General features: G+C 44.7%; 1 protein-coding gene across 6 annotated transcripts in view; it reads right to left on the reverse strand.

Moving 5' to 3' along the window:
• The window catches only part of SLC8A1 (solute carrier family 8 member A1), a 1275220-nt gene that overhangs the window by 233724 nt on the left and 1015404 nt on the right, over nt 1-26092 (reverse strand). For all 6 annotated transcript variants that reach the window (XM_085612083.1, XM_085612080.1, XM_085612082.1 and 3 more), the window contains one exon: nt 21250-21349. In XM_085612083.1, coding sequence (XP_085468209.1) covers nt 21250-21349 — 100 coding nt within the window. The remainder of the gene's footprint in view (nt 1-21249; nt 21350-26092) is intronic.

Consider the following 26092-nt stretch of genomic DNA (forward strand, 5'->3'; position numbering starts at 1 on the left):
AGGCAATGTGCAAAAGTATATGTGTAAAGCTTCAAACAGTAAAACAGTGAACACATCACATAAAAATATCACACACGAGGTTAGAAAAATAGGGTATAATTCAATAAATAAAACAAGAACAAAACAAAACAAGCATATACAATGCAATGGTCTCGGCATTGTTAAAGTTAGAGCTATTGGCATTGCTCATGACATTATTTTTGTTTATTTTTTTGTTTTATAAAACATTTAAAGAAACGGCATTGTTATTTACAATGTCAATAGCTTAATCTCTCTCAAATGCGAGACCTATTGCATTTGCACCCACACACAGAGCCACACACACAAAGCCACCCACACACACAAAGCCACCCACACAGAGCCACCTACACAGAGCTATTCACATAGAGCAACCCACACACAAATAGAGCCACCCACACAGAGCCACCTACACACACACAGTTACCCAAACACAGACAGAGCCACCCACGCATAGAGCCACCTACAAAAAAAGCCACCCACACAGAGTCACACACACAGAGGCACACACATACACACACACATAGAGCCTCCCACACACACACAGAGCCACCCACACACACACAGAGCCACACACACATCTAAAACAAAAAAAAACACAACAACCCCCCCCCCCAAAAAAACACCCCTAGTTGCAGGATTCAATATACACTTCGCTGATCCTCAAACGATAACATACCACCTCTGGGTGACTGTTGTAGCACTATTAGATCTAAATCTTGCCAACTTCTTCAATACCCCTTGTACAAATGAGAGGAAATGTGGATTGTAGCTAACATTGATTAAAACTAGAAATATTGCACATAGGCTTAGAAGCCCGTCTTATCTAATGATATACCCCCTGTGCAACTGGAAACCTAAGAAGTTAGAGAAGAGCTCAGTGTATTCTTATAGCGTGCAACTAATGACAATTCCAACAAGTTACGCTTTCTCAAACCTTTACGTCGGGTTTATCTTGTTAACACAGTCCTGTGTGGGTGTGAAGCAAGAAGCATTCACACTCACAGGGAATGTTTCATACGTTTAAATTGCTCTGCTGTGACCAGAGATCTTGAAGCAGGCAGCGCGTCTGCAGTTCCTGCCTGCACATCTCGACATGTAATCGACCAGAAATGTAAATGCAGTGCCACTTTGGGGGCGAGCTAGAACAAGGGTGAGCGAAGGCAATATCCTTGTTTTTTACTGGTTGGGAAATTGCATCCATGCTCTTGGGTGCAAGATTATTTAAAAATAAAATCCTGCTGCTATCTAGCCCCGTTAGAAAGCATATCGGCTTGCCCTGCTTTAAATAAAATATGGAAAAAAAAATTCACCACATGAAGACGAACGAAGTAAAAATTAGCTGCTGGCTGAAACGCCACTGCACAACCCTCGTGCAGAAGAGCATAACACAGCATTGTACATAACCTACAGTTTGCTATGAAGGACGGGGCCAGATAGGTGTTCAGGTTGCCCCAACGCTGAGAGAACAAAACTTAATGACCAGCGCGGCGGCTCTGAGATGGGTGCCGCGTTGAGATAAATAAACGCTTGAAATGTGAAAAAATGATGTTACTGAACGCCTGAAATGTGAAACGAGCATTTGCAAGGACAGAGAGTTAAGCGGGCGCCTGTGAAATATTATGCATTGCGTCCGTGTTGTTACTAATGTTGAAAGCGTAGCGGGCGACCGGGGGCGGGAGGCACGGCACGACAATGAGGAACAAGCTGCAACGCTAGCTATTAAGCGGGCGCCTGCTGAAATATTATGCATGGCGTCTGTGTTGTTACTAATGTTGAAAGCGTAGCGGGCGACCAGGGGCGGGAGGCACCGCACGACAATGAGGAACAAGCTGCAACGCTAGATATTAAGCGGGCGCCTGCTGAAATATTATGCATGGCGTCCGTGTTGTTACTAATGTTGAAAGCGTAGCCGGCGACCGGGGGCGGGAGGCACGGCACGACAATGAGGATCAAGCTGCAACGCTAGCTATTAAGCGGGCGCCTGCTGAAATATTATGCATGGCGTCCGTGTTGTTTCTAATGTTGAAAGCGGTTGGCGACCGGGGGCGGGAGGCACGGCACGACCATGAGGAACAAGCTGCAACGCTAGCTATTAAGCGGGCACCTGCTGAAATATTATGCATGGCGTCCGTGTTGTTACTAATGTTGAAAGCGTAGCGGGCGACCGGGGGCGGGAGGCACGGCACGACAATGAGGAACAAGCTGCAACGCTAGCTAAAAAAAAGTTGACATGAATGATGTTTGGCACCGTGCTCAGAGTGCACATACAAAACAAGCGCAGCCTTCGGTAGCCGAGACCTAATGAACACGAGAAAGTCCCTGTAAAAAAAATAAAATACAAACACGCCCACCAGTGTAAAAGGGACGGGCTTCAAAAGGAGAAAGAAGCGAAAAAACACGCCCCCGAATCCAGAAAAAGATGGGGCTTGTTTTGAAAGACAAAGTTCTTCTCCAATGGCTGACCAGCATTTAAGAGGCCAGCCAATGGAGAAGAGGGGCAGGTTCAAGCCCCACTACTAAAAAACATTAAATCTCGCAAGCGAGACTGCGCAAGCGCAGCCTTCGCTAGCCAAGACCTAAAAAGTCCAATCAGTAGATGCGCCAACCATGGCTATCTGGTCGCGCTGGACTGGGCAAATTCAAAAGTTCAGGCCGACCGCGATGGAGCATGGGTAGGATACAGTCCTAGATTAGTCTCATTGAGGGTTTACCTTCTCAAGCTTTGTGCCAAGAGCTCCGTTAACGTGGAATAAGGTCACCAGGAGCAAGGTGAACTTAGCTGGAGGTGGTCAGCATGGCGCAAAGATTAGGCCGGGCATCACGGATGGACGGGCTGGAGCTTTGCGTTTCCAGTCCATGCGGGTGATCAATGTTTGCTGTGCGAAGAGACAGAGTGGCAGCGGCTCGTGCTGATTTCCCATGCGAGTGGCATGGTTCCTTTGTGGATGGGCCTATTCACGATTGCGAGGAGCTCAAATGCTTGAATTAGGAGCCCACTCAGCATATGCTCCCCTCCAACTGAGGCCTCGGACCCTGACCTAAGTGACTAACCTCTCCGACATGCTATGGGTGCGCATGGAGGCAAGGACTTGATATGTGCTACTTTGAGGCCACAAAGATGGGGGCACACTGCAAACTTGTATTCAATACTCAGCGTTATATTGCCTTGTCAATTGTACAATGTGAGATTGTTAATAACATCTGATGTCAGCAAATCTGTTTTGTTCATCAATAAAAAAAATATTAAAAATAAAATAGCCCACTCAGCCACACCAAGGATCAAGAACCCAAGGGGCACCACTTGGGGGTCAGGAACATGCTGAAGACCGACCCAGGAGCTGTTGGCGTGCCTTTTATGTACCTGAAGCTCAGATCAGGAGGCCAGCAGACTAGCCCTTTGAGCCCAGGGTCCTAGGTTCAAGATGAGCTGCAGATCCAGTTCTTCTTACATAGTTAGGAGGGCAGAAGGCAGCAGGTCAGCACAGCATGGCAGCAGATCCTTCAGAGTAAGCTGCCCAGCAGAGTGGCAGTCCCTTCAGCAGCACAGATGTCCTTCTTACAGACGACCCACAGGTCCAGAAGTGTACTGAAGGGCCAAAGGTCCTTCTTTTGTACACTGGTGCCCTGGTCTGGGAGGTAGGAAAGCTTCTAGAAAGTGTCTTTGAAGACCATGGAATGCCCTGCCTTCCCTGCCCTGTCACCAAGCTGGCTGAAGTGACCATGCAGGGTTGTTAAGCCCATTGTGTGGAGAGAGGGCACAGCCTATTCAAGTGTATGTGAGGCTGGGTCCAGCTCCTCCCTCCCATCCAGTTAGTTTTGGCCCATTCAGTCACACCTAAGCTTCCACTGTGTGTGGCTGTCTAGGAGGAACACACAAAGCGCAGCTGCTAACTACACCCTATCATGTGACCAGAAACAGGCTGGAGACATCAAATAGCCAAGGCAAGAAAATGGCAACTTTTCAATTTTCAAAATTGCAATTTAAAATCCAATTTCACCCTAAATTCGGATTTTAAATTAGGATTCCAGAGACACCAAACATTAACCAGTTATGTCTTCCCATTTGGAAGTGACACTTATAAAATGTAATAAGGCAACTATAATGTTATCCTCTGGGAGAGATAGGACTTGCAGCAAGGAAACATGAATTTGAGCGTTTTCACTACCAGGACTTGTAAAACTTAAAAGTGCATGTCCAAGTTTTTAAATACATTGCACCCTGCCCTCTGAGCTGTCCTGAGCCTAACCTAGACTTATATGTATTAAAACGGAAGGTTTGGGCCGGGCAAATGGTTCATTTTGGCAGGTCAAAATGGCAAGTAAAACTGCACATACAGGCTCTGCTATGGCAGGCCTGAGGCATGTTTACAGGGCTACTTAAGTGGCATGCACAATCAGTGCTGCAGGCCCACCAGTAGTAGTTAATGTAGAGCCCCAGGGCTGCTTTACTAGGGACTTACAAGTAAATTAAATATGCCAACTAGGTATAAGCCAATTTGACATGTTTTAAAGAAACAGCTCGAGCACTTTAGCACTAGTTATCAGTGGTATATAACAGAGTCCTAAGGGCAACAAAAACAAATTCAGCAAAAATAGGAGGAGTAAAGGCAAAACGTTTGGAGAGGACCCTGCAGAGAGGGCCAGGTCCAACAGTTAAGGACAACCAACACATTAAAATTAAATAAAAAACACTGAAGCAAATCGGGAGATGCCTTGAGCAGCTTAAAAAAGCATCAGATTATGTCTTTGTGAAATGCATTTGCAAATTAGCATCTCAAATTAACCAGATACGTTCACATTTTCTCCAGTGTAGACTGTTGCGAATTCAATAATGTGTATATGGTATGTATATCAGATGTTCCCAATTTCAACTAATCAGCAGTGGCCCTCTATAAAAACCTTGGCTTATGTAGCTTGGCACAAAAGAGTCAGGTTTAAGTTGGTAAAGTATTTATGCAGTACTCAAACACCTATAAAGTCAAAAGACAACATAAGAAAACCCCCAAAACCAATCTGAAAAAAGAGACTATTTTAATAATGAAAATGACACCAAAACAACAAAAATGCTATCAGTAGTGTGTGTGTGTGTATATATATATATCTACATATATTACATCAGGTATAATTCCGCCGCCTCACAACAGCCAAAATTATTGCTTAAGCCTTCAGGAGAGGCGAAACGTGTTGGGCATGGCAGTGTTTTTGAAATAAAGCCGCCTTGAACTTTAAACACACGAGTGAGTGTGTCTTTAAGCAATAATTTTGGCTGTTGTGAGGCGGCGGAATTATACCTGATGTAATTGAAACCGGCTTGTCCCTGCCGGAAAGGACGCACCGCCTTAGAGGAGAGCGCCAGCATCGACATAGGGGCTACACTGTGGCAAGATATCTATATATATATATATATATATATATATATATATCCACCATCTCAAGTTTCTTTCTTTTAAGAGAGCCACACGCAGGTAGGTAATCTTTCGTTTATTAGGAAAGTTGCAGCGCAATGGAGGGAAAACAGCCAAAATGTCCAAAAAAGCCTGACGCGTTTCATGCTCACACGCATTTCATCGTAGTGCTTCTAGTATTACTTCCGTGAGCTGCTTTTCTTCACTGTGCATCGCATGAAAGCAGCTCACGGAAGTAATACTAGAAGCACTACGATTACCATCAAGCTCCGGGAGAGCCAACGCCCACTGTGGCAGGTGGTGAGACTTATAAAATGGTGCCTATTGCTTCATGCGCTGTTGAACTCAAGCCTCTGATGAAATGCGTGTGAGCATGAAACGCGTCAGGCTTTTTTGGACATTTTGGCTGTTTTCCCTCCATTGCGCTGCAACTTTCATAATAAACGAAAGATTACTTACCTGCGTGTGGCTCTCTTAAAAGAAAGAAACTTGAGATGGTGGATTTGTAAACGGCTGCTTTCGGTCGGAAGGGAGCCCAGCCACAAAGGAGTTGACCAAGCTGCTGTCAACCGGCAAGCAGCGTTAAAGGGCAGCGAGGTCGTTTATGGAAGATATTATGTGCAGTCCAGTGTAAAGGGGACTCTTTCCAGACCCACTGGGGTTTTATTTTCTTCACTGTGCATCGCATGAAAGCAGCTCACGGAAGTAATACTAGAAGCACTACGATTACCATCAAGCTCCGGGACAGCCAACGCCCACTGTGGCAGGTGGTGAGACTTATAAAATGGTGCCTATTGCTTCATGCGCTGTTGAACTCAAGCCTCTGATGAAATGCGTGTGAGCATGAAACGCGCCAGGCTTTTTTGGACATTTTGGCTGTTTTCCCTCCATTGCGCTGCAACTTTCATAATAAACGAAAGATTACCTGCCTGCGTGTGGCTCTCTTAAAAGAAAGAAACTTGAGATGGTGGAGATATATATATATATATATTATATCAATTTGGAGTCATAATCCGGTGAGCTATGAAATGCCACGGCAGACGCATTTAAGCGGTTTGCTTTCATCAGTGCAGGTTTCATAGTAAAATTGCTCATGCCTGCATGATGTTTCAATGCAGATGCTGTTGTTTTTATTGGTGCATAGTTCTGACATCACCTCTGTATTAAAGGGACAGTGTCTTATCGCTCGTTGCACCGCTTATCTCCCTGTAGGCCTTGTTGCATACGTAAGGTATTGCCTGCGGAGAAAACCCATTCAGTAATGTGGCCTCCATGCACACAGTGGTGCCCCAAAAATTGTTGGCTGCGGACAACACAACATCATTGCAGCTAGCACTCAGTTGTTGCTGTGAGTAATATCATCAAGTAAGGTCTCTCATAAGTATTTAAATAATACTGCTCTTTACCCCAGTCGATAATGTTACTGCCACAATGCTATATCTACTGGGGGGGGCAACGCGCTTACGTTTCACACAGTGTCCATCTTTTGCTGGCTGTGCGTGTTGCTCCAGAACAAGAGGGCATGCCGGTAGCCAGTGCCTGCAATATTGGCGAAAAATCCAAACCAATACTCACTCCGAATGAGAATGAACCCGACACATGCCAAGAGCATTGCAAAGTTGATTTTAATTCAATTTGGAGGCATAAACCGGTGATCTATGAAAAGCCACCGCAGACGCATTTCAGCGGTTTGCTTTCATCAGTGCCGGTTTCATAGTAAAATTGCTCACGCCTGCAAGATGGTATGTCTATATATCTATATATATATCTATATTCACTGAAAAAACCATAGGTTTCACACATGTTATAGTTAGCTGGACATTTCACTCGTAAAACACCATTGAAATTCCCCCGTTATAGTTAGTTCAGCTAACTATAACTCGCGCGACCGCAATCCACTGCTGATGATGTCACATATTACATCACTCATGACATGGTCAGTGACATCACTCATGACATCACAGATGACATCTCCAATGACTATAACTATAACGGGGGAATTTCAATGGTTTTGTACGAGTGAAAAGTCCAGCTAACTAGAACGCCCCTGAAACCTATGGTTTTTTCAGTGAATTTCTAAGGTTTTTTAAATGCTAATTGCTAACAATACACTGCCTGAAACCTATGGTTTTTTCTGTGAATTTCAAAGGTTTTGAAAATGCTAATTTCTAACTATGTGACGTCATCAGCAGTGGATTGCGGTCGCGCGAGTTATAGTTAGCTGAACTAACTATAACGGGGGAATTTCAATGGTTTTTTACGAGTGAAATGTCCAGCTAACTATAACATGTGTGAAACCTATGGTTTTTCAGTGAATTTGCAAGGTTTTTAAAATGCTAATTTCTAAGTGTGAAACCTATATCTTCCATAAACTTATAAACATTTTTTTTTAAAGTTTTTCACGGTGCGCGCACCGTCTCCGTGTGCGCATGCGTGCGTGCTCCGTGTGCACATGCGTACGTGCTCTGTGTGCGCATGCGTGCGTGCTCCGTGCGTGCTCCGTGCGTGCTCCGTGTGCGCATGCGTACGTGCTCCGTGTGCGCATGCGTGCATGCTCCGTGCGCGCATGCTCCGTGCGCGCATGCGTGCGTGCTCCGTGCGCGCACCGTTCGCGCACCGTGCGCGCACGGCAAGTCATGTGATTAAGAAACAACACTTTTCATTGGTTCAAAGTAGTTTCAGTTCCAGAATCTTCCAACACCACACCCACTCCCCTCATTAATACTTCCTATTTCCTGGGAGAAGGAGCTGAACTGCTTTTCCTGCACCTGAAAATGGCAGAACAGGAGACTTCTTCAGGGAGTGACCTTTGTGCCCCCAAGGCAGAGGAAACAAAAGGACTCCTTTATTTGGCAATGTTTTACTTTTCCAGATGGTCAGAAGAAGGTGAATGCTCCTAAAGTCACCTGCACTGTTTGTGGAGTGGTCTTATCTAGAGGAAAATGTTTTTTTCACCCTTCGGGGTCCTTCAAGGCTAGGGGTCAGGAACTCTCTATCCTGCCCCCTTTTCACATTCTACACCTTTCTTTTTCTCTGTCACACACAACACACAAAATGGCGGCCGACACTTCCTGATTTCGACCGATTCGAATGTTGACTGACATGTAACCACCAATCAGAATTACGCTCGCGCACGGCACCGTGCGCGCATATAGATATTTATGTACTTTTAACTGCAATTTTCTCAGGAACTACTGAACAGATTGACACCATATATGCAAAAGGCACATGCCTGACCTGAGGACTACCTCTTTGCCAAATTTCAACTAATTCTGTTCAGCCTTTCGGGCTGTACCTTCGACTAAAGGTCCTATGGAAAAATGCATGGAGAAAACGCGTTTTGGGACCCCCCTGTTTTCTCAGCCCCCGCTTGACTAATCACCCTGAGACTTTCAGGGTAGGAGCTGAGCGGAGCGCCCCATTAGTTTTGAAAACTTCACGAGGATTCGTCAACCGGCGCCAAAGTTATTCAAAATAGAATTTTGAGATTTCCTATGGAAACTCGGTCCTAACTATAACTATCTACCGGCGACCGCCAGTAGATAATATATATATATATATATATATATATATATATATATATATATATATAAAAATACACATATATATATATATATCCAAAAGCACTCTTCTTCCTCGTATATTTCACAGCCACGACAGAAAGAGCACGGACCACAGGATTCTTGTTAAATACCCGTTTGTTTATTCAGGATGGTTTTCACAGACAAACGGCAGCCATAACGCGTTTTATCCCTCCCTGGGGACTTGATCACATGATATATATATATATAATTTTTTTATTTTTTTTATTTAAAATAGTGCCAAAAAGAACAATGAGCCAACTATGGTTAGCTGGTCGTAATAGAACATACACTGGGGAGGCGAGGGTAAGAGTTATGTGGATACCTTTAACTCCTTTCTTAATGGCAGTAGTCTCCAACAACAGTGCCATAAACCCACAAACCACAAAGGTGCCATTCTGGACCTGATAATCTCCAATTTCCCCAACCTACAGACATATGACCCCATTCCAGTAAACTGATCTGACCACATGCAGATCCTGTTCTCCCTATCCAGCTCTTATACCAAAACATACAGGCAACCCAAAAAAGAGAAAATATGGTTCAGAGACACATCCAACTTTGGCACAGAAGCCATGGCCATCTTGGCCCTTCCTACCCTAATTTCCGTTAAACCCCATCTTGATATCAAAGAGGCCACCGACAAGTACAACTCCTGCATGGAATCCCTTATCGACAAATGTACACCCCTGAAGTCCAAAATATCCAGACAAAAAACCCCCAGTCCCTGGTTCTCAAAAAAACTTTATGAAGAGAGAAGATCATCAGAAAATGTGAGAATGAAGACAAGCACCCTCACCTGAGTATGATTAATCTTTGCAAAGCAGGAAAACAATACAGAGAGTGAATCCTCAGAGACAAATCCTCCCATATCAGAGCCCTCATGAATTCTGCAGAAACGAACTGAAGATCCTTCTTGAGTTCATTGCGCAAATTTAAAAAAAAAGGCACCACTTCACCTCCTAAGTCATCCATGACCCACTGCAAAGACTTTGTGGATTTCTTTGATAAAAAGGTTAGAGCCATCCATATCTCGCCACCCACCAGCGACTCCCTAGATACACATGAGATACTGCCATGCAAGGTGCTGCAACCATGGTCATCCTTCTCTCTGATTTCCAAACAGAACCTGCAATGAACAATCTCCAAAGTAAAACCCTTAAATCATCTTTTGAATGCAATTCCGGATTCTATTAGCAAATCTCTTGTCACACATCTACTCCCCATATGGACCATCATGGTCAACTCCTTGCTCAAACAGGGCCTTTTTCCAGACTGACATAAGTGGGTCAAATCTCTCCTCTCTTGAAAAAACAGCCTCTCAATCCAGAGAGCATGAACCACTACCTCCCTGTCGCCACACTCCCATATTTAGGCGAAGTCATAAAAAGTTGCATCGCGTTCCAACTCGCTTCACACGTTCGAACAAACAACCACTTAGACCCTCTCCAATCAGGTTTCCACCAGGGCTACTGTACAGAAACTGTGATCCTCCAATTAGTCGATGATTCCCTTAGAATCCTCGACTCCGGTAACTCCTGCCTCCTGGTTCTCCTAGATTTATAAGCTGCATTGAACACTGTCACCCACCTCGGCCTCCTTCACACTCTAGAACAGTGCATGGGTTTTGAAGGTACAGTTCTCAACTGGTTCGCCTCATCTCTAACTAATCATTCCCAAATTGTGAAAACTTGTAACACATTTTCAAGACCAGTCAGTGTACATCGAGGGGTCCCTCAAGGTTCAATCCACTCCCCACCCCTCTTTAAGCTCTACCTAGAAGCACTATGTGTGATTCTCAGAAACTCTGGGATTGTTTTCCACCTCTATGCCAACGGCACCAAAATACACGTGAAAATCTAATCCTCAGAAGATGTTATTCTGCTTTCAAAAAGATTGCTAAAGATTTAGAACAGGATGCCCAACCTCCATTTAAAACTTAACCCAACTAAGACAGAATTTCTTTGGATTATGCCCTTGAAAGCAAAAACTTCAGTACAAGAATGAATGGCTAGCCTTCCCTCTCTGGATGGCTGCCCGACCATTGTCAAGAGCGCCTGATCACTCAACATCACCCTTGACAATCATATCATTGTTCACAGCCACATCACAGCCATGGCTAATAGCGCACAACACCATTTTAGGCAGCTTTGGGGCATCAGAAATTGATTCCGGAACAAGACCTCAAAGCAGTGGTCCAGTCTCTCGTTCTCTCCAGACAAGACTATGGAATTGCCCTTCTTTCAGGTATTCCCAAAGTTCACCTAGGCCCACTGAGAACTACACTACATGCTGCAGCTTGATTTGTTTTAGGTCTTAAGTAATTTGACCACCTTTCCCCTGCTCTGCTAGCCCTCCACTGGCTTCCCATTGAAGCAAGAGCCCAATTCAAAACTACCAGCATTACCCACAGGGCACTGCACTCCTCTTCACCCTCCTATCTAAACGAGAAACTGAAAATCTCCTGAGAAAATAGGAGTTCTAGAAATGCACAATCCCTGATCCTGGAACCTCCCACCTTCAGTCGAGAATGGTAGATGATACAGTCTTTCTCTGGTAGTGCCACTAGAATCTGGAACTCTCTGCCTTCCTCCCCCGCCTATCCACCTGCCTAGTCACCTTCATAGAGGACCTCAAGCTCCTCCTATTTGATAAACACTGTGGTTAATTACTCTTGCACAGAGATAAGTACTCTCTCCACCCACCACGTTCAAGACTACCTTTGTTATTTGACCCCACCATTTAAATTGATGCCTAAACTGTGTCCGTCCTCTGACCAATTGATGTGCCTGTCTCTTGTGGTAGCGCCTACACATATCTTCCGATGTAAACATCCAATTTTATTTACTGTAACTGTAACCTTCTGTAACCCATGGATTTGGCTACTGTTGTAAAGTGGTTTGATGCCGTTGGCCATGTCCGCGCTATATAAAATTGCAAAAATAAAATAAATAGGTAAGTTTAAAGTCAAAAGTTAAGGTCGACTGCAATGGAGTGAATGTTGATTACAATGACCAGGTTTGTCCTGATGGAAAGTTTTCCCTTTTGATTTAGACACTCTTATTGAGAATAGTGGCTGTGATTAGGCATCGGCAGCGCAAGCTAAAAGCTTGACCTGAAACAGGGCTTGTCAATGGCAGGCTCTTTAATAGGGGTGTCCCAGTGTGGTTGTCAGCAAATTAGGGAAAGTTCAGAGTGGGTAGAGTCTGAAGGCTGTGCCCGAGAAGGCTTCTATATCGATCAAATGCTGCACAGTGTCAGTCTCAATGAAGCCCTCTACATTCAAACTTAGAAACTTTTCTGGAAGTCACATCTCCTTCAACTGGGCACACCAGCAAGCTTATGCTGACAGATGGCTCAATGGCCATAAATACAACATTTGTTCCAAAGGCAATCATTTAGAAGAAATTAGGCATATTGGCAGGGAAATAAAATTCAATGGACTGTGCTGTCGCAACAAATGGTATGAAATTACTTCAATTCAATGGTTAGATAATTCAAAGCAATAAAGTGACAATTCTGATCAGTGAACAGATGCTGCATGTGATGGTGTAGTGAAAGTGAAAACAAGTCTCAACGGCAGCGGCTTTGACAGCCATCTCAGTCGCTATCAGTTCGCCAGACAGAGATATGGATAATGTTTCTCAGTACCACTTCATGCAGTTTGAGGGACAGGAGGCGCACAACCTAACAACAGCAAAGGCTCAATCACCTACGGGGAACCACTTGATTGTTAGGACTCACTACAACAAAGGTCAGCAGCAGGTTCCAAGGTAGGTCTAGTTGGTACTATTCGGCTGGGCAGTTGCATGGTAAGGGTCACTGGAAGCTTGTTGTATCTGTATCACAAACAGGAGGTCATTCAACTGACCACTGGCATCACTTCTGGTGTCCTGGGTTCAGGGCAAGCAGGTCCAAGCTTTCTTCAGGTTATTTAGATAGGAGGGCAGTCATTCGCATTACTCACAGGTCCAGGAGTGTTCTGAGAGGGGTCTTGGAAATGCCACGTGTATTCCCTGTGCCAACCTCTGGTTTAGAACAACTATTTGCCACTCACTAATCAGTAGGGAAAAAGCTTCCAGGCATGACCTGCCCATGTTTACATTATTTCCAGTGAACTTTCTGTTTTGTAAACTATCTCACAGTATCTCGTTTTCGATAAATCCAACATAGCAGAACCTTTCTTCCCCTCGTGGTCAGATATCCCTTTGCTCACCTAGTAGTGTGGCTATGGCAATCGGCAAACCCTCCCTTGTAGCTACTCCAAACACGTTCTGGGGTAGCACCTGCTCCCACTGGGTTTCGGGCCAAGTTATCTAAGATGACAACAAGGAGGCAGGACTAGACTTGATCAACAGCTGTCAGTGCCCGAGTAGGCACAGACCCCAGGCCATCCTGCTCAAGGAATTAAAATACATCCCCACAGCCAAGCCCTTTGTTCACTGTCTGGAAGTGATCCACATCACACCACAGGGAAGCCATCAGCAGTCACGTGATACTGGCGTAAAGGCCCTTTTGGCATTAGGCTGGAAAATAACAACTTTCTAAGGTGAAATCTCCGAAATAGTAATATAAAATCCATTTTACCAATTAATTTAGATTTTAAATTACTATTAAAATGATATCCTTGAATTATATTTCAAGCTGCTCCCAAACTTAAATTAAACACTAGAAGTTATAGTGTAACCCAGTGTTTTCCTATGGAAGAGCCAGCCTTGCCACAGTGTAAAATGACTTTGGAAGTCTTCCACTGCCAGAACATGTAAAACATTTAATAAACATGCCCAACATTGTAAATACCATGCTTCCCGCACTAGTAGCATTTAAGTTACAGGCCCTGGGTGCATGTGGTATCATTTATTAGGGACTTACAGGTAAATTAAATGTGCCAAAATACGGGTATGCTATTCCTAACCTGTGTAAAGCAAAGAGCACAACGCTTTACCACCACCCCTCAGGAGAAGAGTGTGCAGACTTGTATAGCCAGCAAAAACAGGTTTATCAGAATAAGGCGAAACTCCGGTGGAATCTGACACACAAATTATCATTTCCAACACCATCACTCTGGGTATGTCTGGATTTCTGAATCACTCAGTACAAGATGTTGAAGACTAAGTCGCGGTTCTGACATACAGTAAATATACAAGCAATATCACCACAGGTATGGAGTTTTCCTGTGATATATTCAAGTGATAGGCTGGTAGAATATATTATAAATAACTGACAAGTAATAGATAAGAATTAAAATTTTATAATACTGATTTGCACATTCAAAAGAGGTAATGTAACACTATGGTAATTTGACGTCCAGAATTACCAATCTCTGAGGTGTCAGTAATTATGTATGACAAATTACTGATGTAGATACACTGCAGTCTGCAAACTGAGGACCTGTGGGCCTCATGTACAGCAAATACATTCAGTAAAAGTGGTTGCAATTTGCACACTGACTTTTACCAACTGCATTTTTATTTTGTGAACCAACCCATGTATTAATAGGTCTGTAATAATGGAATGTGCCTGAACAGCCTAAAAGGTGGGTGTGCTTTACCGAGCCTCCGCCCGTCACCGGTGAGGATTGAACTTACCGGGTGTTGGGGTGCCCGGTGGGTCAGCGTGGGGCCTGAAGGTCTCTCTGACCACGAAGGAAGTCCCTAGATGGCTTCAAATTCAAAGGCCTGAGAAACGAAGGAGGCAAGAGTTGCAGCGCCAGAGGGCAGAGGAGCTCCAAGATTGCGGGTTAAGACTAAAGAGCGGGAATTCATGTGCTTGCTATACGGCAACTGCGGGGCCTCTGTGTGCGAGCACTCACCCTCGCAGAGGCCGAGCGGGGGGAGTGTGGCTGGAAGACATGGCCCCAGAGAGCTTGTACAGAGCTCAGAATTGAAGCGAGGGGAAGCCACAGAGCATGGGGATAAGACCACTCGTCCAATGGCCTCCAGAGGCGGGGGAGCTGCTCTGGGTCCAGTCAGCAGGCAAAACAATAACGCAATAGCAGGACCCAACGGGCCCAAAAGCTCTGTGTAACTCACCCTGGGGTGGTGGTGACTTGGCAGGGGCCTGCTGTTTCCCCCGCCAACAGTTGTTATCTGTGCCCAGCCAGCCCAGAAGAAAGGGCACTCACAAGACTCGAGGGCCAGGCCCCAGGAACAGTTTTGAGGCCTATACTGGCACTAGGAGCTGGCAACTTTCCCTGGTCTGTGCCTGTGGAAGGACCCCAGGTATGTGGTGTGGAGGCCTGTGGTAGCCCATGAAGCAAGAGGCTGCAAACTGTCTGTTTGGAACCAACTGCTTCTGCTGACCAGGTGGGTTCTGCTGAAGTAAGCGGTTTGGACCCCCTGACATTTACACAGCTCATAGGTGGGCGGCACCACTGAGGCAGGCAAGATGGACTGCTATATGGCCCCAAGAATATAGACAAGTATACAGTGCCAGTGGTGGGGCGGAAGGAAGCTCCTGGTGGTGAACACAGATCTGTGGCTTGACCATCTGGGGAGAACATGTATTAGAAATGGGGGTCTCTAGTTGGCAGGTTATGAACCTGTCCAAGTAGGGACCCTTCTTCCTAGTCAGGATAAAGGAGTTACACTTCTGACATAACCCCTGCACTCTACCTTGTTAGCTTGTCAAAAGCAGTCAGGCTAGAGGCAGTGTGTAAAGCATTTGCACATAACATACAGTAATACAGTAAAAACACACCAAAAGGACGTCACAGCAGTTTAGAAAAATATCCAATATTTATCTGTGTTAAAACTAAACCAAAACGATAAAAATCCAACATACAATTTTTCAAAAATACTTATAGAGCAAAAATAGACTTTAAAAACAGTTCCTTGAAGTGGATAGCTCGGTCCGGGGCTACCACAGCAGTGTGGATCAACAAATCCAAAGTGGAGTGGTGTGGCGTGCTGTGCCCTCAGGTCACTGTACAGGCAGTGGCACGGTGGCGGTCATCCAGCGGCATCGGTGAGACCAGGGCTGTGGTTCAAATTGGGGCGGTGCTTATCGCTGTGCTTTTAGTCACGGTGCAAGCAACGGCATCCGCTGGAGATCGGCGGTCAGGGCAGCTGGCATCGGTGGACCAAGGCTGCAGTGTGGGACGGGGCTGTGTGTTGTGTAGCTTATGAGCGGTGCCCCTAGACCACGATGCAGACCTTGGCAACTATGCCAGCTGGTAGCGGTGTTATCTGTGAGGCCTGAGTGAATCAAGCCAGTGCGGAGTACAGTGCCCACAGGCCGCGGTGCAAGCAGAGGCTCGGTGTCAGGGAGACTGAGGTAATCTTCGCTCAGTATTCTGAAATATTCTAGGCAGAACGGGTATGCCCAGCCTGAGAGTTCACTACCCAACTAGTTGCGGATCTCCCACTGTCTTGATTTACCACGGTGGGTAGAGCCACACTGGGCCACATACTCACACATGAAGAGGTGGGCAAGGCTCTATCGGATCTAACTCTGGAAAAAAACGCCAGGCCCGGATGGGTTACCGGTGGAATATTATGTGAGACTCTACCCAGAGATCCTTCCCCCTAATTCTGGACTTATTTGTGGAGGAGTTTAATAAGGGCCACTTTCCACTAGACCAAGATCTGGTGACACTGGTCAGCCTATCTAAGTCGGGGCGTCCACCGAACCTATGCGCTTCATACTGGCCCATTTCTCTCATCAATACAGATGTCAAACCTTATGCTAAACATCTAGCTAATTGTCTCTTGGCCTAACCAGAGCAATGCAAGTTTATTCCACGCTGCAGCACAGGGCACTGTATCTGGAGAGTACATCTGGCATTAGCCTGTATTAAATATCTGAGGTGTGGTCAGCATCTATTCTGCTGATAGACTTTGAAAAGGCATTTGATTCATTGCACTGGGCCTTCCTGGAGGAAACCCTCGCGGCATGGAGCTTGGGTCCACATTCTGGGCTTCTGTGAAGGTCCTCTACGCAATCCCAGGGGCACAGGTCTGCATAAACTTGGTTTTACCTGTTAAATGTTTCACATCAGGCGAGGCACTAGACAGGGCTGTCCGTTATCCCTCCTTTAGTTACCACTAGCCATTGAAACCTTGGTGGTTTGGGTCAGCTGCGTTGCACAGATCCGGGGTTTAACTGGGGCCTAGAGATGGAGGATTGTATAGCTTTATATGCAGATGATGTTCTGTTATTTCTCTCCCAGCCTGCTGAGACAGGGCCCTGTTTACTACATAGCCTTAACACCTTTGGAGCAGCCTCTGGCCTGAGGGTTAACTGGGACAAGTTCCCCATATGGGGGAACCGCCAGGGTGAGACCTGGCATCCAGGAATTCCCATCCACCTTCTTATTTTTTTTTTATATTACAGGATTTTATTTCTCCTGGGAGCCAGGGCTTACCTGGAGCTACTACCTTTGCCCTCTAGTGTGGAAGGCCCAAGAGGATTTGACTCGGTGGGGCAAATTACCCCTAAATCTTATGGGCAGAATAGCGCTATTTAAAATTATGATACTCCAGCAGCTAGTGTATACCCTTCAAAACTACTATCTCCATATTCCGCAGCCCTGGTACAATTCACTGGCAGCCAAGGGGTGAAGGTTTATATGGGTGCAAAAAACCCCAAGGGTGGCTCTTGGCTATTGTGTTCATACCGTATACGAAGGGGGGCTCGCTATGGCTGATGTGCACCTCTATTACTGGGCTGCCCAACTTCTGAGCATCAATGACTGAATGCTTGGGGGTTGGGGAGACCCAATCTATCAGGGAGATCAGGGAGACTTGACTACTTAATTTAAACAATGCAACAGACATCCTTTATGGGACGCCCGCACCAGCAACGCTTCTGGAACTGACCCAGATGATGTTTTGGGTGTGGTGGGAGGCAGTGCAGCGGATCGGTTGGGACTAGAAACTCTCACATGAGACTCCCCTGTGGCAGGACAGGTGGCTGTCCAAAATGGCAAATTTGGAGGGCTTACTGGGATGGGACTGCATTGGGATCTCATGCTTGGGGGATGTGTGGGACCAGACCCATATCAGGTCCTTTCAGGACCTCTGTGCGGACTTCCACATGTCTTCTCCCCAGTTCTTCTGGTATTTACAGCTACGGCAGGCACTTCTCGAATATCGGGGAGAACTGGGGGATGTTCCATAATGTAGTCCACTGGAAGAAAGTTTACTTCTGGGACCTTTGGGGCATGGTGGGGATTTTCAGATTTATGACATACTCTCCGGACCTAACGAGTCCCTTGAAGACGAAATGGGAAAAATGGGTGTGGGATTTGGAAGAGGCAGATTGGCGTGATGTGTGTATGGCTCCCTGCATGTTGGCAATCTCAGCCAGACTCCAGCTCATAGAGTGCCAGTTTCTCCACCAAGCTTACCTGACGCCCCTCCACTTGTTGATAGCCCGAGCCAGTGCAACTCCTTCTTGCACCCGATGCCAGAACCCCAGGGGTGATTTCTACCACATGGTGTAGTTGTGTCCTGTTATTCACTAGTACTAGGACTCTGTTGTGTCCACCTTAGCTCTCGTGGTGGAAACACGCATTGAAGTACACCCCAGCATTGCATTAAATGGCAGTCTAGATGATCTGGGGGGTCCCCAGTGGGATAGAACATTAGTGGGGTTGGGCACGCTGATAGTGAAGAGGGACATAGGCAGTGGAACTCCCCAGTGGCTCCATCTATAGTGACCTGGATGAACGCCATGGACTGGTGTGCCAAGATGAAAAAAACTATCTACACTGCATGGAGATGCCTTTGTAAATATGAGAAAGTTTGGAATAAACGGATATATGACGGCCTGGGCGGATAAAGACAGAATAGAGTTGTGACTCAGCTCCTAACCAATGGTGTTCACAGCTGGGGGAAGGGGGAGGTATGGGTTGGACCATGTACATATTGTTTACCCCAGTAGAACAACTGGTTGTATTGTATGCAATAAAGGAAATAAAAGTGTTTGTATAAAAAAGAAAAATAAGTAGGTTCACAAAATACAGAATCTTAGTGGGTGGCAATTCGAACTACCTCATGACTATTAATGAGGGATGCCCCAAATTGCGACCCACTACGATTGGCTACAACCACAGTCATGCCTGCTGCTGTCAGAAGATCACATTGGCTGGGATTGATTTTGAATAAAGTAATTTGTTTTTTAAATACAATCTTTTTTCCTAAATGGAAAACAGGAAACATTTAGAAAGAAAAATGAAATGTTTTACAAACATATTTTATCAGTAAGCAGTGGTTCTGTGGTCCACTGCCTACTCCTACAAATGTTTTTAAACACTCATGTGGAAGGGGTCCCATGGGGACCCTTTCCCATTAGCTAATGGGTTACCACCTCATTGAGATGGTGGTAAAATATTAATGTTTTGGGACCAGATTTTAGGTGCAAAACTTTTAATACATACCATAAGAATTCGGAATTTTGAAGGGATGCCCTTAACACACTCGGTCCAAATTCCGATTTATAATGGTTTCCTAAACCCATTTAACGGTTCGGAAAAACCTCTTCAAAATTGTTAAATGGGTATTGTACATTTAAAAAAAAAAGTTTTAGCTGTCACAAACTGTGTGATCTACAGAATCTGAGGGTTTGCCAATGCTAAAACCGTTAGTACATGCGCCCTCAAGTTATTTAAAGGTCATGATCTCATCTCCTAAAGGAATGCACACTAAAATGTAAGCATTGTATAACATGCAGTCTTGCCCTCATCACCAAACACAATCTACAATTGACACTTTTAGAATAATGTGTTTAATGTTACATGTTTTATAAAGATGCACTCCATTTTGTCGACAACTTCATGCAGTGAGCTGTATCGCCTTGTTCAGGGAAGAATTGCTCGCCTGTATGACACACCCTGCCAGGAAATCCAGTGGGGCCACAGTGGTGAATAGTGCACTGTGATATCAATCTTCGGTGGTGGCCCCGGTTCAGAGACATATCCCTATGTTCTGGGTGAGTCTCAGTATAAGTCAACGCCTAGCCTAGCTGTGGAAACAATGCGCTCAGCGTCACTTTCTTTTGTGATAGTGCCACACCGTCTGCAAGGGAATTCATTCAAATGTGTCACACCACAATCAGGCATGTCAGGAACCTTTGATGTGCCAAAGGCCAAACCCTTTTGCCAGTCCTCACTTTGGTGTCTGATCCAAGGAGCAGTTCGTGATTAAGCAAACATGTACACTGACTGGCACTGCCTTGTGGTGTTGCTGCGTTAGATGCATTAAGAAGGAGCAGGCCAGGCTTTCTGTGTTTTTATTTTAAAAATGTGTAAAAAGAGAGCTGGGCTCAAAAATACGCCCAGGGCAAACAATTCTGGCTGCCTTCCCCTTGTATCTGCCATTGCCAATGAAGTAAAAATTTACTGAATTTTTTATGAAAACATTGTATTGCTATTTTTGTGACCAACACTGTCCTGGGTATAAATCTGTCTTGACCTACCAGGCTGAGCTCAGGGTAAAATGTGACACAGTCATACGACTGGGGATCTGCTTTCAGCTCAGCTAAGTCCCCCCAAAACAAAAAAAGGATGTTCTAGGGCTTATGAGGTTCTTAGCTTGCCTTCAAATTTAATCTGCAAAAATGAGAACTGGGTTACGTATATTGGACAACACCACCCCTAAGACCAACAAATCCAAAGGAAAGTCCTTTATAGATTCATTGGTATAATTCTGTTAAACAAGGCAGCATGTGAGCTGGGTGAAGAACTCCACTGTGCGCGCAACTCAGGTAAACATGGCCCACCATGTATAAGCAAAGGAAATACATGTTTTGTATCTGATGCCTAAAACAGGGTGAAGAAAGCACAAGGGACTCTTATAAAACATCCATTGAATAAGAACTTGCTCCAATTAAGCACGTGCATGAAAGAAAAGCAAGGGATCTGAAATAGAAATATAGGTTGAGGAACAGTAAAAATAAAATATTGCTCATCAATATGCCAAATGATAAAGTATATACGAATTCATAATTCAATCCATAAACCCACAGAATTACGTGGCCCAGCCACCTTCTTTAATTTCTTCCTTAATTAATGTCTCCCTCCAGAGTTTGAGCTCACAAGCCCCGAACAAAATAATTGCTTATAAACTATGCTAGAAAAAATTAAAAAAAAACATTGTCATGATGTTTAATCAAAAATGCTATTCACGGCCTCCGTGGAGAGGGTGATTGATGGGCGGTGTTGCTGTATTGACAGTATAGTTTAGTTTGCACAGATGGCCTCGAAGCATAGCTCACTTCCGGCTAGGACGGGAAGCGCTTACCTGCGCTGACAGTGATGGCTTCAATGAACTGTTCTCTCCAGCTGTTCGTTCCAACCACGAGTGCCAGGTTGGTCTTCTTAATGAGCTTGTCCACAGTGCTCTGCATATGGGAAAATAGCAGGAATAAGAGACAGTATGGAATTTGGGAGATGCAAAAATGTACTATTATGTGACTTCAGTTCTTTGCATTTTTCATTTTAGTGAATAAAGTACAACATTTCGCGACTATGGTCAGAAAGCTAAGCACATAAACAATTCCTCAAGGCAACCACAACTAAAAATCCTGTTTACATTTTTTTCCAGATGTTCATCGAGGTGGTGACTGATCTACCCCAAGACGGGCACGTGAATCTTAAGCCACACAGTGGAAATACACAATGCAGGAAAAGTCCCACTCTTGAATAGATTCCAAAACTGTAAAATTCATGCAATGAAAACAGTCTGTACTTGAAAAGACCTACTCTGAACTTCCCACATTTAACTTGCCGTTGTCTTGGCAAACGCCCCACACCTGCCAACCATTAGCCCCTTCGCCGCGGCAGGAATTCCGCCGCGGCGCTGGGGGGGGTTTGGGGGCAGCGCGGAGGCGCTGTGCTTGTGACGGAACCACTCCGTCATGAGCCACGGTTGAGCTGTGCTCATGACGGAGTGGTTCCGTCACGTCTCCGCCCACTGCGCTAATCGCCCGCACAGGCGGGGAATTAGCGCCTCGTGGGCGGAGCGGCGGCCAACGGCCGCAGCATGACGGAACCACTCCGTCATGAGCACAGCGCAACCGTGGCTCATGACGGAGTGGTTCCGTCATGAGCAGGGAAGGGGTTAAATGTCCCCAGGAGTCTTCATATAGGTCAACGTCCTCCCGCAGCTCCACAGGAAGGAAGTACATACATTTGTTTGCTGTTTTGAAGTCTATTAACAAACCAGGGCTGTCAGTGATTTACGCATGGTCAGTCCAGGGTGACTATGGTTTGAGTTTGTTTTAAGCCTTGCACCTGACCATAATAAGACCTTAATAGCTCCATAACAATCCTATGCTGTTACGCTGCTTACCAGAAAGGTAAGAGAGGATTATTATACCATACATTGACTGATCTATGTTGCAGGACTAACCAACATTTGATGGCCTGTGCGCCAAGCAAGCTTCTCTATTTTACTATCTGAGCTGAACTGATCTTCCTTTGTGGCAGGCCTCGGAATTACAAACCTAGAACATTAGTGCTGCAGCTTTGCAGACATTCTTTGATAAAAGTCAATTTTATCGCCCTATCAGCATGGACACGCTAACGTGTGAATCCATGCCTTAGCGCCTGTTTCCTGAACGCCCAGCTTTGCATCTCTAATGAGATGCAAAGTGGGCGTTACTCCCCAAAATAACTGGAGAAATGTCGCATTTCTCCAATTATCAATGTGTACGCTAACATGCAGAGCGAAAAGAAAAGTAGCGCTAACCGCGGTTATCGCTACTTTCCTTACGCCTGCTTTTATTCTTTTTATTCTGATTTAGCCATGTAATCCAATGGGAGGTGGATTACATGGCTAAATCCACCCTGCCCTATCAGCATGGTATCACCGGTCGCAGTGCGATTATCGCTGGATTTCCAGTGATAATCTCACTGTTTTGTGGCTAACGCATGGATTTCTATCGCTTGGGAGATAAGCGTTGCTGATAGCACGCTATATCCGCGATAGAATCCAGTGTTAGCCTGCGATAATTAACCTCGCGCTAAGAGCGCTGAACGATAATTATCGCAGGCCCTTGCTGATATGCCCCCTAGTTCTCCTCTAAATGTCTGCTAGTGTTAAGGAAGCAAATCGGATACAAGATGGCTGTACCGGAAACAGCCTAGTGTGACCGCGAGACTAAGGCTGAGCTGTCATTTCCAATCAAGAAATCTTATACTTGGATGGGAAATATGAATTCTGCAACTCATCCTCCAGCACTCAAACTCTTACCTTTTAGTGGCCTTTTTATGACATTTTAGCTAATGATCAATAATTACAGCTTGCATTATGTAACAAGGCCCACTGGAATTATGTGGCAGCGGAGAACCAAATTATGTGACACGGCTGGCTAAACAATGTGGTAAAAAAGGTCAATTATGTGGCATGATGCTGCACATTCTTAGACAGTAGTATTTCGCTGTTTTATTATTTTTAACACATATTAATAGCGTCTGAGCTAGGGCTGCAGCTCTTTAGGGCCAGAATAACCATATATATAGAATTTAGCAGCTGCATCTCACTGTTCCCCTTTGCACATGGTCTATCACTGTGCTGTGTTACGACTGGCATTTTATTTCAGTAACTTTTGATCTGTGTGCACTAGAAACATATTTGAACGACATCTGCAAAGTATTCATCATGTTGTGGATTATGTGGCAAGCCGGGTCAATTAATAATTTATTGGAAAATGCTATGGGCGTAGTATTACATTAATCCATTTGACCTTCATGTAGTTAGTTACTCGTTGAGTATTGCATCCACTCCTAAATACTGTCAACAACAGATGTTACTTTTACCCACTTCAATGGTACTCAATTTACCAGCCTCGAAAGATGCTTGAATAAGTCGGTCATGCCAGATTTGAACTTTGCGTCCTGGAAATCCAGGCCTGATGCACAAAGCAGTTTCAAAAATAGCTGTGTTGTACTCCAGGCTTAGCTGTGTGTTACACCTGAATAGCCATGCCTGATTAACAAAGCATTTTCTATGAGTTGGTAAAGTCTAAATCCAGACTCAGGGATTACTTACTCTTAAATGTTCAGGAGTAAGACTTGTTTACTCAGGGTCCCTGTAGCTTTTCATGTCTTACTCCTGGTAGCTACACACCAAAAATGTTTTGAGAAAATAGGATTGATATTTAGGTGTAAGTCATGGGAGACATCATTTACATCGAAGGCGCTACAACGCATTCCATTACAACGCGGTCGTTACAACGACCGCGTTGTTACGAAGCAAACCATTACATCGCAAGTCATTGCAACGACTTGCTGTAGGGGGCAGAAGGTGTTGGATTTACAATCCATCACCTTCCTTGCTGTTGCACAAACTGGAGTAGGAATAGTAAATTATACTATACCTAAGTCCAGCGCGCCCCCTTGAGTAAGTCGTTGCAATGACTTGCGATGTAATGGTTCACGTTGTAACAACGCGGTCGTTGTTACAACCTCGTTGTAATGGAATGCATTGTAGTGCATTCGATGTAAAGACATATATTCGTAAGTCACACCTAAGGCAGGACTAAGACACCCCTTCTCATAGAAAAAGCTTCAGCCATCAGACCTACTGTGTTTTCATAAAAGTGCTTCATCTCCAATGGAAGTCATCCGTCTACTCCGCAAACTGTTCACTATCCTCTTATAGCAATTTAATGTCAATGGTCTTTTCCCTTTTAAGACGAGGACATTAATCCATTGCTTGGGGGCATTGCCAGGGTGGTGCAAGCAGTAGACTCAATGATAAACAAAAAACCTTTGTTTACTCTCAGGAACTCATTATGAATAGCCCAGTAAATAGAGGTCATTGTCCATAGTTCTATTTATGTAGGGTTTGAAATATACACTTATTGGAGTTTCCCAGGTTCGAAGTTTACGTTACAGCTGGTCAACCCTGTGGAAATTTAAGGTGAGAAACATATAACGAAGGTTCTTGAACAAGCAAATTTGAGATGAGCAGCAAAATGGGGCACTTTATGCCCCATTTTGCAGGACTGAGATCAGGGTGGGGGATCTTAAACTCACCAATTAAAATCCAGTCAACAGAATACTTATTGCATGTTCCATTGGGCCATTCAAAACACGTCAAGTGGATGGAGTGCTTTGTTTTGTAGTTATCACACCACAAACATTAACTGTTAGGTGACTACTTTGCCTGAATTGTTGCATTAGCTCCTGGCACTGAGTTAAGTCTCATTTGTGTCTTGGAAAAATGGCGTGTGGCATGTCTAGTGGCATAGAAATAAAACGATTTGTGTAGGAAGGAGACTTGAAACATAAGATGTTGCTGTGACGTAGTCTAATCATTTCTGGCTTATTCCAAAATTCGAGGAGTATGTCTGAAGTACTTACTACAAGAGTAAGCTACACCCACTAATAGCAAAAACTATGGAAATAGAGCATGATATTTTTAGAGGTTTCCTGTACAACTAAGAAATTCACCTGCTTTTAAATAGCATTTGTTGTTATACAGACCCGAGGATTCATACTCTTACTAACCCTGGGCGTAGTACCACGCTACGCTCACAGAGCATGCGTAGTTTGCACTACTATGCTAAATGCACGTAGCACAGTGAAAAAACTGTACTAAAACACGTAGCTTAGCAGCAAAATCAACAACACCCACAAATGCTTTGATAAAGCAATTTTACATGCAGTTCAACTAGTCGTTACTAGATGTCCCTCACAAGTCAAATGCAAAAGCATTAAAACCCTTTCATGAAGCTTTTGCATTTGACTCGTGAGGGACATCTAGTAACGACTAGTTCAACTGCAGCTTGATGTAATAATAATTTCAATGCTTTTGCATTTGACTCGTGAGGGACATCTAGTAACGACTAGTTGAACTGCAGCTCTTAGTAGAATTATTTTGATATTGGATACTATAATATTCACTGCCCATTGCTAATCTCGTCCCATAATGCTTTGCAGGGCCTTTGATTAGGATTGTATTTTTGCCAATAACTGTGCTTGGGGTGATCCTAAGAGGATAGGACCACCACCGAAGCGTTAAACAAGATGTGCTTTTTGTTTTCAAAGCATCTGCTTGGTTATCTCCCTAGCTTAGGGAGGATCCCAAAATCATCACCTCTCTCACTGCTTGCTAAGTTATCATTTTCACTTTTGTG

The sequence above is a fragment of the Triturus cristatus genome, chromosome 6 (assembly GCF_964204655.1).
Source record: "Triturus cristatus chromosome 6, aTriCri1.1, whole genome shotgun sequence".
NCBI classification, from domain to species: Eukaryota; Metazoa; Chordata; class Amphibia; order Caudata; family Salamandridae; genus Triturus; species Triturus cristatus.